We start from the raw sequence: 18,789 nt of genomic DNA, 5'->3' as shown, positions 1-18,789 counted from the left end.
AGTGTTAAATTATTGTGTCTTAGATTGTATATGAAAGATTCAAATGTAAAGATTTAGGACCTATTGCCATGGTGATGCTTGTTTGTCCCAAGTAAATGTTTTAAAAAATATTATCTTTAAATCTAAGTGTATTTCAGTTTTTTTACGTTTGATTTGAATATTTAATTTCCAGTTCCGAGAGAATACTTAAATAATGTTTTTTTTCTGCGCGATAAACTAAAAACTGTTCTTTGGGTCTAAAATTGATATCGTGTGTATCATGATTAATTTTTTCAACTTAGTTTTCTTTACAGTAAATGCAAGTATCGTTGCTCGAACTTAATGTTTAACAGCTCTTTGTTCATTTTCATTGCAAACTACGATTATTTTTCAAATGTTTATTTTAAATATGCAAGTAAATGTTAAAAGTGTAGATTTTTAGGTTAAAATTTATTCGTGCAGTATCGACATTGATATTGGATTTGAAAGAAAACAAAATCTATTTAAAGTTTGATTTAAAAAATAAGAACTGATTCACGAATGAATCAAACAGCAGTGACGTAGAATCAAACTACCCTGGACTGAAAGCCCTTTGTTTTCTCAAAATGATGCATCAAGTAAGAAGAAAATTACTGTGATTTTTACTTTTAAATGATCTAATGACTCCATCAATTCAGTCACCATCAATTTGGGCGCACCGTAAGTCCCTGACTTTCCTTTGTCCCGCGCGAGGCAACAGTTAACAATAAGCTGCGGTAAGTGGTCCGCCTGTAATTTTGATCTGTAACTGTGCTCATTAACTGATTCCTAGCCAAAGGCTCTCAGTGAGTCTCAGCACTCTGTCAAGAAAGTTTTCCAACTGGACTTCGTCTTGCATTGAACCGAAAACTTAATCAATTAAACGGTTCGTAATCGGTTTATCGAAGTGTTATTTAGACCCAACCGGTAGAGAGAATTGGGCATAGATTCGTGACTGCTAACTTCAGCGTGGCTACTGCGGCTCGATTGTTGGATCGATATCGAATAATCAATACCGATAAAATTCATTGCTAAGATACGGAATATCGATTTATCGATTGTTGAATTGATATCGAATGACCATGATCGATAAAATGCATTGCTAAGATAGGGATTAATCGATCCGGATCATTCAACAATCGACCAACTAAGGCTCGATTATTGAATCGATATCGAATGATCATGATCAATAAAATGCATTGCTAAGATAGAGATTAATCGATCGGGATCATTTGATAACGATTCAACAATCGGCACGGAGGACAGCGGGCTAATTATTGAAATTGATAGACAAAGCAATAGACCCAGAAGACATAGGTATTATGGAGCAATTCTATTTGTTGAATTTTGTTGTCCTGGCTCAAAGGGCAAAAGACAGCTTTATATCCAGGAATCTGCCTTCTTAAAAGCATAAAAAATTACTACTGTCGTTGTTTACGAGTTTCCGGTGGCTGACAAATCGGTGCGGTGGCGTTTGCGGACGTGGCGTTTGCGGATTCTAAGAATCGGGTGGCGTTTGCGGATTCTCATATTTTGACGGGTGCCATCCAATTCCCTCCCCCGATTCCCTCCCGAAACCGATTCCCTCCCCCGATTCCCTCCCAAGACCGATTCCCTCATGCGGCCGGAACCGATTTCCGATTCCCTCCCGGCTTTGAAGTAAATTGAAATATGTGGCAACGTCGCAACACTTGATCAAGTAGTAAGACGAAATAATCAAGATCCAAAATAAACTCACCATTCTCAGATACACCTGATACCGCACATTTTCGGCCTCCCGTTATTACACCCCGACAAAGTGGGTGACTCATTCGTGAAGTTTTTCTTGTTCGCACATCCTGAATGTCCTCAAGTGACCAAATTCGTCAATTACCTACTTCAAACGTACATCGGTGAAGGAGCCCAGTTCCCCCCGAAAATGTGGGCTGAACGATCAGCTGATCCAGCGCGAACCACCAACTCGTGTGAGAGTTTTCACGCGCGGTACAACTCCTTTTATTACAAAGCTCATCCCGATTTTCCGAGTTTCGTTGCCGTGCTGAAGAGAATTTTCCGCGACAGCAAAATTTCAATAAATTCCGCAAATCGGTCAATGGCAAAACCCAGATCAAAAACTGCCAAAAAAATTGCTGCTCTCGAAAAAAACATATCCGAACTTCTCGAAAACTACAACGATGAAGCCTTGTTCCACTTCATTCGCACGGTGTCTCGTAGAAATTCGCCAAATGTTTTCTTGTGATTTTTTTTTTATTTGGTCTTATTTTTTTTGACGCGACGGACTCTGTACACCCGTTTAAGGTACTTCATAGAAATTCGCCAATGTTTTCTTGTGATATTTTTTTTTTTTTTTTTTTGGTCTTATTTTTTTTTGACGCGACGGACTCTGTACACCCGTATTTAAGGTACTTCAAACTTCTACAACTTCTACCACCTACTCTTCTACTCTTACGAGAAATTGCGCTGTATCAGGTGTATCTGGGAATGGTGAGTTTATTTTGGATCTTGATTATTTTGTCTTACTACTTGATCAATTGTTGCGACGTTGCCACATATTTTCAGTTTACTTCAAAGCCGGGAGGGAATCGGAAATCGGTTCCGACCGCATGAGGGTATCGGTCTTGGGAGGGAATCGGGGGAGGGAATCGGTTTCGGGAGGGAATCGGGGGAGGGAATTGGATGGCGCCCATTTTGACGGTGGCGATTGCGGACAGGCGGAACAGGGCCGGTGGACTTTGCGGACCAGAGAATTTCGGCGGTGGCGATTGCGGACGGAGGGGTAGGCACCTACTTATCCTGCCCCCCACCCCTGCGCTGTATATTAAAGAGACAAATTACCGGAGAGGCTCTGGATTCCTTTTCGTGGATGTAGAATGAAAAAAATATTAGTATTAAACATTACTATTATATTAGTATAAAAACATATGAGCAGTGAACATACAGTAAATTTTTAAAAAAAGGCATATCAGAAATCGCAAGAAACTGAAAAATCGTCAGTTTCAGTCCGTTTTTAGGATGAAAAACATGTTGTAAATTCTAATCCAAAATCACTGAAAGTCAAAAAATTAAAATGTGTTTCCATTTTCCGTATGTAATTTTTTAACTTTCAGTAATTTTGGATTAGAATTTACAACATGTTTTTCATCCTAAAAATGGACTGAAACTGACGATTTTTCAGTTTCTTGCGATTTCTGATATGCCTTTTTTTAAAAATTTACTGTATGTTCACTGCTCATATGTTTTTATACTAATATAATAGTAATGTTTAATACTAATATTTTTTTCATTCTACATCCACGAAAAGGAATCCAGAGCCTCTCCGGTAATTTGTCTCTTTAATATACAGCGCAGGGGTGGGGGGCAGGATAAGTAGGTGCTTACCCCTCCGTCCGCAAACGCCACCACCGAAATTCTCTGGTCCGCAAAGTCCACCGGCCCTGTTCCGCCTGTCCGCAATCGCCACCGTCAAAATATGAGAATCCGCAAACGCCACCCGATTCTTAGAATCCGCAAACGCCACCGCACCGACAAATCAGCGAAGTTTCATAAGAGGTGCGGGCATGGTGTTAACCACTTGTAAATAAACAAAGGAAAATTAGTTCGATTTTATGTATTTTTTTTTCTCAGTCTAAATTATAGTAATCCATACAGAGTGTGCAAAAACGAAAGTTCAGTAACGAGTCGAAAAGTGCTGACTCCGCGAGTGAAAGTGATGGCAGCAAACACAGTCCAGTCGGTGCAGAACGCATATGTGAGCCGAAGAGACTGTAGGAATACTTCACGCACTCCGGGTTTACAACGCCGCGGCGCGGCGCGGCGGGCGACCAGCGCGATGCGCGCATTGGCGCCTACAAACCTAACTGGGATACTTCACGCATTGCGCAATGCGTGAAGTATCCCTGTTAGGTTTGTAGGCGCCAGTTAGGGTACCTCTATTGAGAGAGTATGGCCACTGAAGTTACCACCTCTGATTGGCTCAGCCATCTTAGGCTAAATGGAGCCCTTAGGACCCAAAAATGGCGGACGCCAACGCCATAAATTAATGTAATGCAAAATGACTCAAAATGTAGTTTTCTTTGCTTATCGTAACGAGAAATTTACTCAAATGCACCATTGCGACATCTTTACATATTTTTAAGGCTAATCGTGTGCAATTTTTGAGAAAAATTATCTCAGATGTAGTGAGGTTGGCAGCAAGTGCGGTTGGTGATAACCGTCAAAAGTTGGCAATGACCCCCCTCCCATCCACAAAACCAAAACAAAGCACCGCCATTTTTGGGTCCTAAGCCTCTCCATGGGGCCCAGTGGCCATACTCTCTCAATATAGGTACTCTAGCGCCAGTGCGCGTTTCGCGCTTGCTGCGCGCCGCTCCGCTTGGCTCCAATATTTAAACTCGCGGAGTCAGCGTTTTTCAAAACGTGATTTTAAAATGTTTGCGCACTCTGCATGAATTATTCCCATTTATATTAATGAAAAAAATAGGTATCAAAGGAAAAATATACTGTGTGTATCGTAAATATTAACGTGGTTCCGTGTCAAATTTAACAATCTCCAAAGCCCTCACTGGAAAAAAAAACACATCGGATCTAGAGTCCAGACTCTTGAAAACATTGACAAGAAAAAATACTCTTGATTCAATCAGATTCAAAAAGGAAATTTGCTCAAATTAAGTAGCCGGGCTCTTGATTTAAGCTTAAGTCTGATTGAATCAAGGGTATTTTTTCTTATCGATGTTTTTAAGAGTCTGGACTCCAAATCCAATGTGTTTTTTTCCAGTGCTCTAATATCTTATTTTATATTTTGTGCCTTTGCTGTGCTGCAGCGTGGTGTGTGCGCAACCAAACGCTCAGTACCGGGCGTATTTGACTCAATCCATTGTGCGCTGTCTGGCCACTTTTCGCCTCAGGCGTTATACGTAACTCGTTACTCTTATTATTTTACAATGTAGATTATGATTCTAATTTGATTTTTTTCTTTGTTACAGTTACGATGTACGTGGCCGTTCTCTGTCGGAGGCGAAACATTGGTCCGAACCTGAGCCTCTGGGACTCGGGCAGCGCGCTTCGTTCTCTGCGTCGGGCGACCCGGCGGTGCTGCTCGTCGACCAAGTCCGCCTCGAGGACGAGGGCGTCTACAGGTGCCGCGTCGACTTCCAAAAGACTCCCACTCGCAACTTCCAAATCAACCTAACCGTCATAGGTAAGACCTCGCAACAATTAATATACTTTTAAGACGCGTTGTTAAGAAGCACATCTCGAGGGCTAAGAACATGCACCCAATTGATAATTTTGGCGAAAATTAAGGTTACCACATTCAGAGAATACTGGGAAATGTCAGGGAATTTTAAAAAGTCAGGGAAAATGATGAAAATGTCAGGGAATATCGTTGGGTCACTTTTATTTGCCGTATGGACTAGGTTTGACGTTTCGAAAAACACATTTTGCCTGAAAACTATTCCGAATAATGTCTTATCAACCATTTGGCATATCTTCAATCTTCAGGAAATTTCACCAAGTGTGTCCTAGAAATCAGGGAAATGTCAAGGAATTTCATTTTCTAAATTCTGTGGCAGCCTTGGAAAATGAGTTAGCGACTTTGCCGCATTCCACATCTACAGTATAAACCACCCAAGCTGATTTCTTTAATTTTTTCCAATTCCAATTAGAGTGCTGTAATGAGGCTGTAATGTATTTAAAGAATTGCAAAATTAGTCTCAAAATTACAAAAATGGCCAAGTTTTTTCTGTGTCGAATGTTCTGCAGATATTCCGTCGTGAGCTCCTAAGATAAGGTAGACAAAAAATTCTGCCGAATTTCCATCTAAAACTGTTTGGTGCGCAGTCGGGAGCATCGACGTTCCTTTTCTGCAGACTCTATTCGTGGCTACCTGAGCTTTTCGGCTAGTATGATTTTCTTGATGACACTACACATTAAGGAAGGGAAGAGCTGCGTCTGAACTGCAGAATTCGCCAATGCGTAAGGGAAAGAAAAGTTCTTTCTTACTCCACCAGAGCTGAGAGTAGAGGTGGAAAAGGAACTATGGTTCACACAAATCCCATTAACATTCTTCCTTTTCGCATAAATACGTCCAAATGACCATCTTCGCTCTGTAGACACTCTCGTTTTTTGTGTTGTTTCTTTTGACGAAAACATGACAACGAGGAGTTCCCTATCATTTATTTGACCTACATCATCCTCGACCTTTGCAATCCAAAGCAGGCAGCGTTCAACGTCTGGGGAGGTTCGCCGGCATCCGGGCGGACTTTTTTTTATGAATCCCCTCAATAATGGGCCCTTAACATTTTCACGGAGCACTTTTCCTCGCGGGTTAGCGCAACTTCGACAACGGCGTGGAACTTCCGACGGGACGATAGGAAAAGTTGCCGGGTACTCGTAAAGGATGCTCATTAAAAACCCACCGAATTTTTCGAGAGGCATCACACCGCCGCACAGTGGATCGAGTCAATAGGAGAGGTCGGACAAAATATCGAAACTTTAAAAGCTCATAACTCCGTTTATACAAAATTTCGAGGTTCTAAAAGTGGTTGCATCGGATTTCTCGTTAAATTTTCTTCAAGAAGCACCCCTGAAAGTTTTAAATGTGACGAAATACACATCGAAATTTGCAGTTTTAGTGAAAAATTTAATGTTCGACTTCCGTAATTGACTCGATCCACTGTGCGCCGCGTCGCTGAAGTTCTGCAGTGCTGAAAGGAAAAACGCCGTAACAGCAATCAAAATTTGCCATTTTTCTGTGATAAATTATTAATTTCTAAAGTAGTCTATAATTTTTGATCCCTTGAAATTTTCAGCAACACTGGATTAAATCGTGCGTAAAATTTTCTGAAAAATTGACAGATGTTACTCATGAGTCTCCAGAGAAATTCGTATTTTATCGGTAGAAATTTGGCAACTTTTTGATGCTCTTATGGCGTTCTGCTTTCGGAGGGTGGAGTTGCGGGTGCGACGGAGGTCAAGTTGAGTTTCCACAAAGCGGGACCTTCTGAGAGCACTGAGAGCGTCGTTTAGTGGAGAGCGTTTTGCGGTGTGGCCAGGGGAGGGGGGGGGGAAATATAGGGACCAATCAATGAAGAATCCCTGTTATTGGGGAGGGAATGCGGTGGTTTTGTACATAATGAATAAGGGGTATGACTTCCATAGTTCGAGAACAATCGCTAGACAACCTGTTAACTGGAATGAAAGTTTTAAATACTCTTCGATGCAAAGAGAGGAGAGGGGAGGTTTTTGCTCTAGAACTTAGTGGCTCTATACACAAGCCTTCAACTGACCAAACCGCAGCCCAGAGTGAACGTCATTTGCATTACATTTTGCAGTAAGGAACCACTATTTCTGATTCATTTTAGAAACAACATATATGACATCGGTTTCCTTATGCAAAAAGGTGCTTTTACAGAGGAGCGAGAGGTCAGAAATAGTGGTTTTTTTTTGCAAAATTTAATCCATTTCATCGGTTACCGTGCATGTCTAAATTATGTTGTCCCAATATCTCTGCGAACATGTTATTTTTAAAGCATACTTAGGGTGCACCTGCACTCCTGCAGGTTTGGAAACTGCATAAATCAATGTACTCAAACGCAACTTACAGAATACACACACGACACTAATAAACAAAAACTGCAGAGACGCTTCGAAAAATCTGAAAACTTTTTTATTCTTAGTAGAACGCACTAGTCGCAGACATTTCAAAGTCATTTTCTCCTCTTTTGACAACCAATGATTCTGTAGAGTTGATCTACCTAAAAAGAGTTTTAGTGAATAAAGTATTTCTACTACTCCGCCGTCCTAAGCAAGAACGCCGTAAATCCATCAAGATTTTCCATCGTTTTTGGAACTTAACACTTCATAAAATAAAAAATATCTTACCCATGCACCTCAAATTTTCAGGTTAAGTTTTTGATAGTATTTGCAAAATAATTCTGTAAAAACTTTGTCCCAAGGTACACAAGTAATTCTGCTCTGATACATTGTTTCCAAAAAATGTAAAATGGCTTTTACGGCGTTTTTGCGTTGCACGGCAGTACTGCTCTACTTACTATACATATACATCCTATCTATTTATAGATTCTAATGACGTGTAAACGTATCAATGTCCAACAGATGATGCAAATCGTCATGAGCAATATTTATTTTGTCAACTTTTTGTAGGATTTTTTTTAAGAGCCATAGCTACTAGGGCGTTCTATTTCCACTAGCTTGCGTTTTCTGTGCAAGTGCCGCTACCTCGTATGGCAGAAAAAATCATTAAACTTGTCCTCTCATTTATTTATCAGTGAATAAGAATGAAAATAAAAATGAGCACATTGCTATTATCCAAAAACTCTTCAAATAGAATACGTGAAAGTTTGCGTTGCAGGATTCAGTGTGCTTTCAGAGTCTGCGGAGCCCTTGACCGAGCATGGAGAGCCCTCTGCAAACTTCCACGGTCATCAAAATACTCTATAAAAGCGGTTTAAACCATGTATTTGATCTATACGGTTTCACATAATCTTTTGAGAGAGCCCTCCGTCCCGGACACAAGTTTTCAAACTTTGCTTTTCCGCATTATGGTTGGACTGAGGACTATCCGACGTAAAAATTAATCTGCCGAGAAAACTTTTTCGTGAATGGGGGAGGAAGGCTCCCATTCAGGAAGTGGACGATCTACTATGATAGGATTCGGCGGCTACATGTATGCGGAGCAATTTGCGGTGGAAGGATAAGTGTTGCTGTTTTAAAAAGTTGCCTAAAAATTACGATTAACACGTGGGTAAAGTTTATAATAGTCTTAACTGCACAACCAGTTTGAGGTATTTGCGCACTTTTCGGTGTCATGTTTCCAATGTATTAAAATTGTAAAGATATGATTTGATGGGATGCGTTTTGCGGTCTAGTAACTTTATGCTGAAAATGTCAAATGCAGCAGGAATTCAACCTAAATAAACTTTTTCAAAATTTTGTGGAAGAAGGGCGTTTTGTAAAAATTGCATTTGTTCCATATTTCAGACCCTACTTGTGTGAGTGTGGTCTCATTAAAAATGGTATGTGCACCATTAGTTAATTTTTTTGAGAAAAAATACGAATAACGGTTCAGTTGCGCTGGTCACAGAATCGTGGTTTGATGCTTCATTCTTGCAGATAAACTAAAAATAAGATGATCTGTCCAAACAACAACTTTCTACGTTGAATATTAACCGAGATATCGCGCCTTGGAAAACTCGATTTATGACGTCATCCACCGCGGTAGTACATACCATGTTGTGCACTACCGCGGTGGATGACATCAAAATCCCGACTTTTCGAAGGACGATATCTCGGTTAATATTGAACGTAGAAAGTTGCTGTTTGTCAGATCTTATTATTTTTAGCTAATCTACAAGAATCAAGAATCAAAACACGATTCTGAGATCAGCGCAACTAACCCATTGGTGTAACTCAGTTTTAGCATGCACTGGAAAAAAAAAACACATCGGATCTAGAGTCCAGACTCTTGAAAACATTGACAAGCAAAAATACTCTTGATTCACTCGGATTTTTGCTTGAATCAAAACGAAATCCGCTTAAATTAAGAGGCTTGGTTCTTGATTTAAGCTAGATTCTGATTGAATCAAGAGTACTTTTTCTTATCGATGTTTTTTAGAGTCTGGATTCTAGATCCAATGTGTTTTTTTTTTCCAGTGTGTTTTCTGGAAACTTGACTCGTGGTGGTTACGCCCTTCTTCGCAGAACCCATCGATTGAGAACTCATCATCGTATCGTATGCAACCAGCGGGTGAATTATTGAATCGTAATGGAGTGACCTTGATTGATAAAGCCGTATCTCAGCAATGTTATTTATCGATGAAGTCCATTCGATAGCGTTCCGGCAATCCGTGCGCTGGACCGCTACCGTCACCGCTGCGAGCTTCATGCGAAGGTGGTTTGGGGAACCGGTCAGTTGAGGTCGGGGTTTTCCTGGATGCTGGGGCTCACTCATAGCAACTGATGAATAAACAATCAACGACGGTCCGTTCATGCACATGGAGTTTTTCACAGGCGCCCGGCCCGGCTCGAACATTGATAGGTTAATGAACGGTCACCGAATTTACCGGGGGCGGACGGACCGGCGCACAGTGGATCGAGTCGATAGGAGAAGTCGGACCAAATTTGGAAACTTTAAAGGCTTATACACGGAGAAAAAAACCTCGTGCGTGGGACCCAAAGTTTAGGTCATATGGATCTCTGAAGTTTTCAGATTGAGCATATCTGAACACTTTAGGTCTAGCTGTCGAAGTTCGGATCATACATCTGAAACTTCAGTTCTTACATCTGAAGTACTTCAGATGTGAGAACCAAAGTTTTTCGGATGTGAGAACCAAAGTTTTTCGGATGTGAAAACCGAAGTACTTCAAATGTAAGAACTGAAGTTTCAGATGTGTGATCCGAACTCGACAGCTGGACCTAAAGTGTTCAGATGCTCAATCTGAAAACTTCAGAGATCCATATGACCTAAACTTCGGGTCCCTCGCACGAAGTTTTTTTCTCCGTGTAACTCCATTCATACAAAAATTTGAGGTTTTAAAAGTGGCTCCTTTGGTTTTCGCGTAAAATTTTCCTGCAGAGACACTCCTTATCATTTAAAATGTGACGGAAAAAACATCAAAATTTGCAGTTTTAGTAAAAAACTTTATGTCCGACCTCTCTAATTGACTCGACCCACTGTGCAACTGAACTGCCCGCATGGAGGCCCGCAGCCGCTCCCGCCGAATTGCAGCATTGCCGCGCTTAGATGATCTCTTGCTGTGGCCTCATTTCACCAAAATCTTAGAGGAGGCAAACGACCTCTCTTTTTTCTTCTTTTTTTCCGTCATAATAACATTAACCTAAGTAAATAAATAAATAAATAGCACGCTGAAGGTATATTACAAATACTTTCATGAAAAAAAAGTGAGATTCTCTAGTAGAAGGATTTTGTAATCTTTCACTGATTGAGATTACGTTGACAATCTTCCTCTTACATTCACTGTAATTTCAGTAAATTTTCCTCACTATTCAGCACTGTTATTCTCTTTAATTCTATTCTCCCTCCTCTAAATTTTACGTTCTTATTTTTTTGGTGATAATTTACCGACTTTTTAACAAATTTTGTATTTAAAATGCAAACGTGTCAATGGCCGAAGTTGCCAGAACATCTCCATAAAATAAATATATTCTACCGCTACTATTACTACCACCACTATACTACTACTACTACTACTACTACTACTACTACTACTACTACTACTACTACTACTACTACTACTACTACTACTACTACTACTACTACTACTACTACTACTACTACAACAACCACTACAACTACCACTACAACTACCACTACTACTACTACCATCATTACTATTATCAATACTACCACCACTGCAACTACTAACACGACAAAAACTACCACTGCCGCTACCACTACTACTACTACTACTACTACTACTTCTACTGATTCGATTAACTGTGGAATGGCCCGCTCTAAATTGTCTCCATTTAACAGGAGTCTTTCAGTTTCCCGATCTGCTGAGCGGATAGCTTAGTCAGTCAGATATAGAAAACGAATCATACCAGACTCCCCGGGGGAAAAAATACGGAGAGAACGAACAAACGAAGCCACGTGAGAGCTTAATTTTCCCCTCGGCGGATTCATATTTAAAAGGCCCGGAATCAGGGGCGTCGTACGATGTTTGCGTTCGGATGGATTGCATTAAACGCGCGCGTCATCACCGCCGCCGGATATCCGCGATGATCCCCACGTGAAAGCCGGCACGCTGCACCGCCGCCCACACCTACGCAAAAACCACCCATCCGCACCAGAAAACCCATGCAGATACGTCGTTTTGCAAGACGCGGACTGCAGCTGCAGGCGGAACCTCACCGCGAGGAAGAAGAACACGCTAATGTACTTAATTAAAGTTTCGCAACCCGGTATCCATCAAACGGGGAGCACGAATAAAAAAAAAGGGGGGGGTGGGCGAAAAGAGGAAAAATTAGAATATTAAATAAGTTCCCGAGTTTCTTTTTATCTCGCGGGGAAACTACCCGCACTTTAAAACGCGCTCATTTTTCTAATTCCGAAAACGTTTCCGGAGGGAGCGCAATATTAATAAAAAAAAGTTCGGGTGTTTTTACTCGTCGAGTGCGCGCGAGTATGTGACTCGCCGCGCCCCCCACCCGGAGGTGGGGGAGGGGGGAGCGATTTTTCCGGGCGGAGATAACGTTGCGGGAGCCGGGGCGCCGCGGGGCGTTATCGGCAACGTTGAACTATTTTCGAAGAGTCTTCGAGTTGAGTTGGATTCGAGCGTGACAGCTTGACTCGCTCGTTTATCTGGGACCTTCCGCCAGATAAAAACTACAATAAAACTCGTTTAGTGCTCACGACTTGAGTTCGGGTCGAGCTCGTAAGTCCACTCTTCCCCCCCCCCCCCTACCCACGGGTAGGCCCGCATAGAGTGCCTATACAGGGTGTCCGAGGGAGGGCTAAACCAGAGACGATATGTTTCGGAAACCACGCACGGTGGATCGAGTCAATACGAGAGGTCGGACAAAATTTGGACCCTTTAAACGCTTATAACTCCGTTTAACGTAATTTGCAAGGGAGAAAAGCCATCTCGATGTTAAAGGGGTTCTCTGGGAGCAGAGAATCTCGAAGGAAAATAAACGGAGAATTCACAGCGCCATCGTGAAGAGCATAATTACGTACGGGAGTGAGGTCTGGCAATTGAAGAAAAGATCCGAGGATATCTTACGGGCAACCGAAATGGACTTTTGGCGAAGGTCTGCAGGGATCTCGCGGAGAGAACGCGTTCGTAATGAACGAGCGCGTGGAATAATGGGAGTTGAGGAAGATATTGTGCACGATATCAAAACCAGGCAGCTGGTTTGGTATGGACACGTGCGGAGAATGGCAGATAGCCGGTTGCCCAGAAAGGTATTTGATTGGGTTCTTCCCGGAAGAAGGCGGCATGGGCGTCCAGTAAAAAGTTGGGGGGAGGGAGTGGAGGGGGAGATCAGACGGTGTAATCTGCCCGATGATTTGTGGGAAGATTGATTCCGATGGCGATTTGGAGTCGCAGAGCGCTCTAGTGCGCTGAGTTAGCGGCTTGATATGTATACTCCGCTGTACAAAACTTTGAGGTTCTAAAAGTGGGTTGATTGGATTTCTTGTGAAATTTTCGTCTTAAAGCACCCCTTGTAATTTAAATTGTGACGAAATAAACAACAAAATTTGCAGTTTAAGTCAACAATTTCAATGCTTACCAATCGAATTTAATTCATATTTATTCAATATCTTGGTAATTTTAATGGTTGGTATTAATTTAAAATAAAACATTTGAGCAATAATTTCACTGATAACAATTAAAATATGTGAATCTTAAAGGGATATATGGTACCCAAAACATTTTGCTATGTTTCAACCCGATTTTTATCTTTCAGTCTTCCTTTATGACAGTAAATTGGCGCGGCATGCTTTGCGATATATCGCGGCGCGATCTTTTAAAGTCAAATACGTCCGATGATGAGCGTTTGGTAGCGCATACAACACGTTGCAGCACAGTAAAGGCATAAAATAGAAAATAAAATATTACAGTGCTTTGGAGATCATTAAATTTGACGCGGAACCACGTTAATATTTACAAAACACACAGTTTATTATTTTCCTTTGATATCTATTTTTTTTTTTCATCAATATAAATGAGAAAAAGTCATGCAGAGTGCGCAAACATTTCAAAATCATGTTTTGAAAAACGCTGACTCCGCGAGTTTAAATATTAGAGCCAAAAGGAGCGGCGCGCGGCTAGCGCGAATGCGTACTAGCGCCTACAAACCTAACAGGGATACTTCACGCATTGCGCAATGCGTGAAGTATCCCAGTTAGGTTTGTAGGCGCCAATGCGCACATTGCGCAATGCGTAAAGTATCCCAGTTAGGTTTGAAGGCGCCAATGCGCGCATTGTGCAATGCGTGAAGTATCCCAGTTAGGTTTGTAGGCGCCAATGCGCGCATCGCGCTGTTCGCCCGCCGCGCCGCTATGACTTTTTGGCTAGGTACGGAAACGAACGAATCGAGTTGAAGCAGCTAGTGTTAAATAAATTGCGCGACTTTTTTTGTTATGAGTAATCATTAGGCAAATTTGAGTTGACTTTCAAAAGAAACTCTCACACTTGAATTAATTTTGTATCGAAAAAAAGTATGGCAACGTCTACAGGACCCTACAATGCGCGGCGGTTTTCCTTAACACGGCAGCGAAAACTACAGGTTTAAAATACAAAATCTTAAGATATGCGCTGTAGGGCGCGATACCACTATTCGCTCTCCTGAGAGCTCATCTTGCCTAGTCGATTCATTGAAGGCGTTTTTATTCTCCGTCGCTTCACACTAAATTCCTGACATACAGAGGTAACAAGCAGATTTTCACTTTTATGTTTCTACTTCAATAACCTTTTCGCATAAGGTGTCTAAAGCGATGCCACTGTTTGCGCGTAGAACTGCATCCACACGTTGCCAAAGCTCGGAGAATTTACGCATTCCCACGAGAACCATTTTTCTTTTTTTAAAGTCACGTTAAATTTTGCTCGTAATCTAATCCGAATAATCCAATGAAAAATATTCAAACCTATCAATTAAAGTACATAGATTAAACCGCCGAAATAATCATACGAATCGTAGTGCTAAGGAAAAATGTCGTATGAACATTCAACAATTGCCAAGTTTCCTCAGATAAAATGTTCCTCCTAAAATGTCCTTATAATTCGGAAGGCAAATAATAGAGTCTGAATGGCCTGTTCCTGACCGACAAGACCTTGTTTCTGTATCACAACTTGTCATCGAGTGAAACAGAAATCGGCAATAATCATAATTTTCAGGCGGCAACCTGCATGGTGCAAACACTCGGCGCACAGTGGATCGAGTCAATCTAGGTTGGACAAAATTTGGAAACTTTAAAAGCTTATAACGCCGTTCATACAAAACTGTGAGGTTTTATAGGTGGTTTCATTGGTCTCCTCGTGAAATTTTCTTCTAGATGCACTCCTCAAAATTCTAAAATGTGACGAATTTAACATTAAATTTTAGTCAAAAAGTTCATGTCCGACCTCTCTGATTGACTCGCTCCACTGTGCGATGCTTACCAATCGAATTTAATTCATATTTATTCAATATCTTCGTAATTTTTATTGCAAAGCATTTTTACTCTGATTAATTCCCAGGCGTCGGGCGCTTTTGAAAGCGCAAAATGTCTCGCTTTCGATTCTTCCTTTTTTCCGCCCTGCCACTCACTGGTCCGTTAAACTACGATGGAACTTTGCGCTCCAACTTCTTCGATAAATTGGTCCGGGTCTGTAGTTTTGCACTCTCCACGAACATCCAATGTTGCCATGTTTCTGCATCCCTTCGTATTTCCGAGAATGAGCTCCCTGTATAGGTACTAGGGTACTAGGTACTGTATTTAATTTCTTCATCAGCCATCATCAGGCGAATTCGAGGGTCAACTTCCGGAAGTAAATTTTACTCTGTATGAAAGTAAGAAGAGAAAGTGATCTATTAAAAAAATACTATCTCAGTCTTTCCCGGGTCTATCTCAGTCTTTTCAAATGTTTCCCGCGGTAGGGAATCACACACCTCCGACGTAAGGGCGTATCTTAATTTCCACGTGAACCCGGATGTCCATATAATCCCATGCTTTCTGGGGCTCTTGTAAAAATTTAGGTACGCCCTTACGTCAGCCAACACTGACTGTGCGTGCTAAGGAAGAACGCCGTAAGAGAATTTGAGAGTTGCCAAGTTTCCTTTGATGAAATATTTATTTATGAGGAAAATTATCATTATTTTTCCCTGAAAGTTTCAGACTCTTCAGATCAAATACGAACAAAATTATCAAGAAATTGGAAGAAAATATGCACACATTTTCTTGGAAATTAGTGTTTTGTCAAAGGGAATTTGGCAACGCTTGAAAGCTCATACAGCGTTTTTCCTTAGCATGGCAGCATTCTTCTAGACTCTTACGGTTTTATGACAGCAGTTTTTCGGAACCGTTACGATCCGGGTAAAAACGACTGAAAGTACTTTGTGTTTTAAACTAGAGGCTTTCCTCACCAAGGGATTTCAGATTCCGCCGTTAGAACTTAATTTTTAACGAAATAACTCGAATTTGTGTGCTTGAACTCCGTAACTTCGTAATCCGAAGGGAAAATTATTATGTTTTTATTGTTCCTACCTTGTTTTTGCCGAGCCTTTCACAAATGATAAAATATTAAAGGCTTGAAGTTCGTGCGAGGGTCGGATCTTTGAGTTGAAGCTCCTTAGAGAGGCATTTAATTACATCGAATCATCACGGTCCCATGTTAATTTATTTAACGGTCAATAGACTGAATTCCTTATGGGAATGGAGGTAGTCATACTCATACCACTAAAATCTCAATTTCTTTCCCGAATCTCAAATGGAAAGACTAACTAATCTTCTCAACGAAAAGAACCGAGAAAGGAAGGGTTAAAGAAGGGTTTGAAGTGTAGGCTCAGTGTGAAGAACAAAGTTAAACTACCACTGTCAACTTCAGAATTTTTTTCTTGGCTCTGAATTTTTGTCAAGGGAAAATTCACGATTAGTTGAGCTCAAAACGAATCCTTATACTCATTAATTTTTACCCTCAAAATGCCACTTGATACGTTTCTGGTGTTGATTGTTTGTCTCATTACTAAGCGCATGAATACCTTATACCTGAGGAAAAATTGACAGAAAGGTTCAAGGTGTTATGTTGTTCAGTTTTCCTGAAAATATGAAAACGGGGAGGAAATCGGGCGATCTGAAATGAAGTCAGGATTATTGAACCGCGTTAAGCAGAAAGGAACCAAGCCTCATCAGCTGTTCCCAAATTTAATTGGCAATTCAATTTTTTACATGAAAACAGTTGTGCAGACTTTGGTGCAAATTTCAGTGAATTTTCAGCAAAGCACGAAGCAAACACCTCAAAATTTTTAAAGGAATCCACATCGAAGTTCTCTTGTAAAAAATTAAATGGCTCAATTAAATTTGGCAATAGCTATTGTGACTTGGTTCCCTTCTGCTTAGCGCGTTCCAATTCTGGCTACTTCCATCTGATCTATCTCAAAAGATAATTTTTTTCTTTTTTTTGAATTAAATAATAAAAACTAAGAAAATACAGGAAAATAAAGAACAAACCTAAACCACACAGTTCCACCTTGCTTGATGACCTTGTGCAAGACCCAACCTTAAATGGACTACATTTTGCAATTTGGAACTATAAATTCCAGCCCGGTTTAAAAACAAAGTATCTGCCATTAGTTTCCCTATGCACATAAGTGTTTTTTCTAGAAGAGCCAGAATTTATAGTTCTAAATTGCAAAATGGAGTCCAATTTTTGTACCACGCGTAAAGTCGCTTGCCGCCGCAATCATACCTGGAACTGTTTAATCGCGAAGATTATAGCTCGCAAGATGGCGGGCGCTATAATCACGGCGGCAAGGAAGGAAGTCCGCGCAAAGGAGGAACAGCACATGAACGAACGAGCGTGCGTTGCCAAATTGCGTCAGATAAAATACGAATCCACCAGAAAACTCGGAATATATTCATTCCAACTTCCCACCGAATTTCATTCGCAATTTGACGTACATCATACAAAAATTCAAAGGGGGAAGATATCCACAACTTCCCTCGGAGAGAAATATTTTAACGGGAGACTTTCGGCGACTTTCGAATTTCCATACGTCTTTTTATCCGAGCCCGGCAGTTGGAACTAACACCCCTGTGCTGAGGAAAAACGCCGCATGAATATTCGAAAGTTGCCAAATTTCCTTCTATAAAATGATATTTTTGAAGAAAACCATGCATATTTTTCCTTGAAATTTTCAGGGACTTCAGGTGGTTTTGCAAACAAAATCATCCGAAAAATTGGAAGACAAATTTTCATAAATTTACCAGGGAAGTCGCGTTTTATCAAAGGAGATTTGGCATCGTCGGAAGGTGCATAGGGTGTTTTTCCTAAGCACAATAGAACAGCGGCTCCGTTTATTGCCTGTTAAGGTACTTCGGGGAGCGGTTTGATCACAGCTCTGCTCCGGTGTCACCGAGCGAGCACGACCGGGAAGTCTCACCGTCGGGAACGCTCCTCAAACAAGTTCCCTCTAGACGGGAACATGTATATCTCTAGATGAGCCTTGAACTGCGTGATGATACTAGTGATTCGGGGCTCATCTGAAAATGTACATAGTCGCTTTTAGAGACGAGTCCGTGCGACGAATCTTAACGGCCGCCCGAAGTGGGCAACTTCGCCCGCAGCCTCGGTAATTATACGGATCCCGTATTGCTCGTCGTAAGAGTTTTATACGAAGCGGCGTCTCACGATAGGGACGGTGTCCTTGGGACGACTGTTTGTTCAGCCGGCTGTTTCAGCTGCGACTGTTTGCATCCGAGGTGGAATTTCATTTCGCCGCAGTAGGCTGATTTTTAAGGGGAATTTGAGTCAGGTAGGGACTAGGAACTAGGTTTTCACTAATTTTGTGGGAAGATCTGTAGATTGCTGTAGTTTCCTAACAAATCATATGCCAATAAACCAGCAGAGAAAGAAAAATCGGAATTTAAGAAAAATAATTGTTTGAAAGCTGCTTTCAAAGCTGTCTATGACACTTTGTGACGTCTTAAGATTGGATTTCTATTCTCCCGTCTATGAGCGGAACCAGGAGGGCCTTCTCCAGAAAGTGGAAGGGAAATGTAAGGAAATTTTAAGGAGACGTATATTTCATCTTCGATTTTTTTCTTCT

The 18,789-nt window shown here is 41.2% G+C and overlaps 1 protein-coding gene across 3 annotated transcripts in view; it reads left to right on the top strand.

The window, feature by feature from the left end:
- LOC109030272 (kin of IRRE-like protein 3) overlaps nucleotides 1-18,789 on the top strand; it is a 616,549-nt gene that overhangs the window by 413,365 nt on the left and 184,395 nt on the right. For all 3 annotated transcript variants that reach the window (XM_072303754.1, XM_072303753.1, XM_019041151.2), the window contains exon 4: nucleotides 4,980-5,194. In XM_072303754.1, the coding sequence (XP_072159855.1) occupies nucleotides 4,980-5,194 (215 nt within the window). The remainder of the gene's footprint in view (nucleotides 1-4,979; nucleotides 5,195-18,789) is intronic.

The sequence above is a fragment of the Bemisia tabaci genome, chromosome 8 (assembly GCF_918797505.1).
Source record: "Bemisia tabaci chromosome 8, PGI_BMITA_v3".
Lineage (NCBI taxonomy): Eukaryota > Metazoa > Arthropoda > Insecta > Hemiptera > Aleyrodidae > Bemisia > Bemisia tabaci.
The sequence above is the reverse complement of the archived record's forward strand: the minus strand, read 5'-3'. Positions and strand labels throughout refer to the sequence as shown.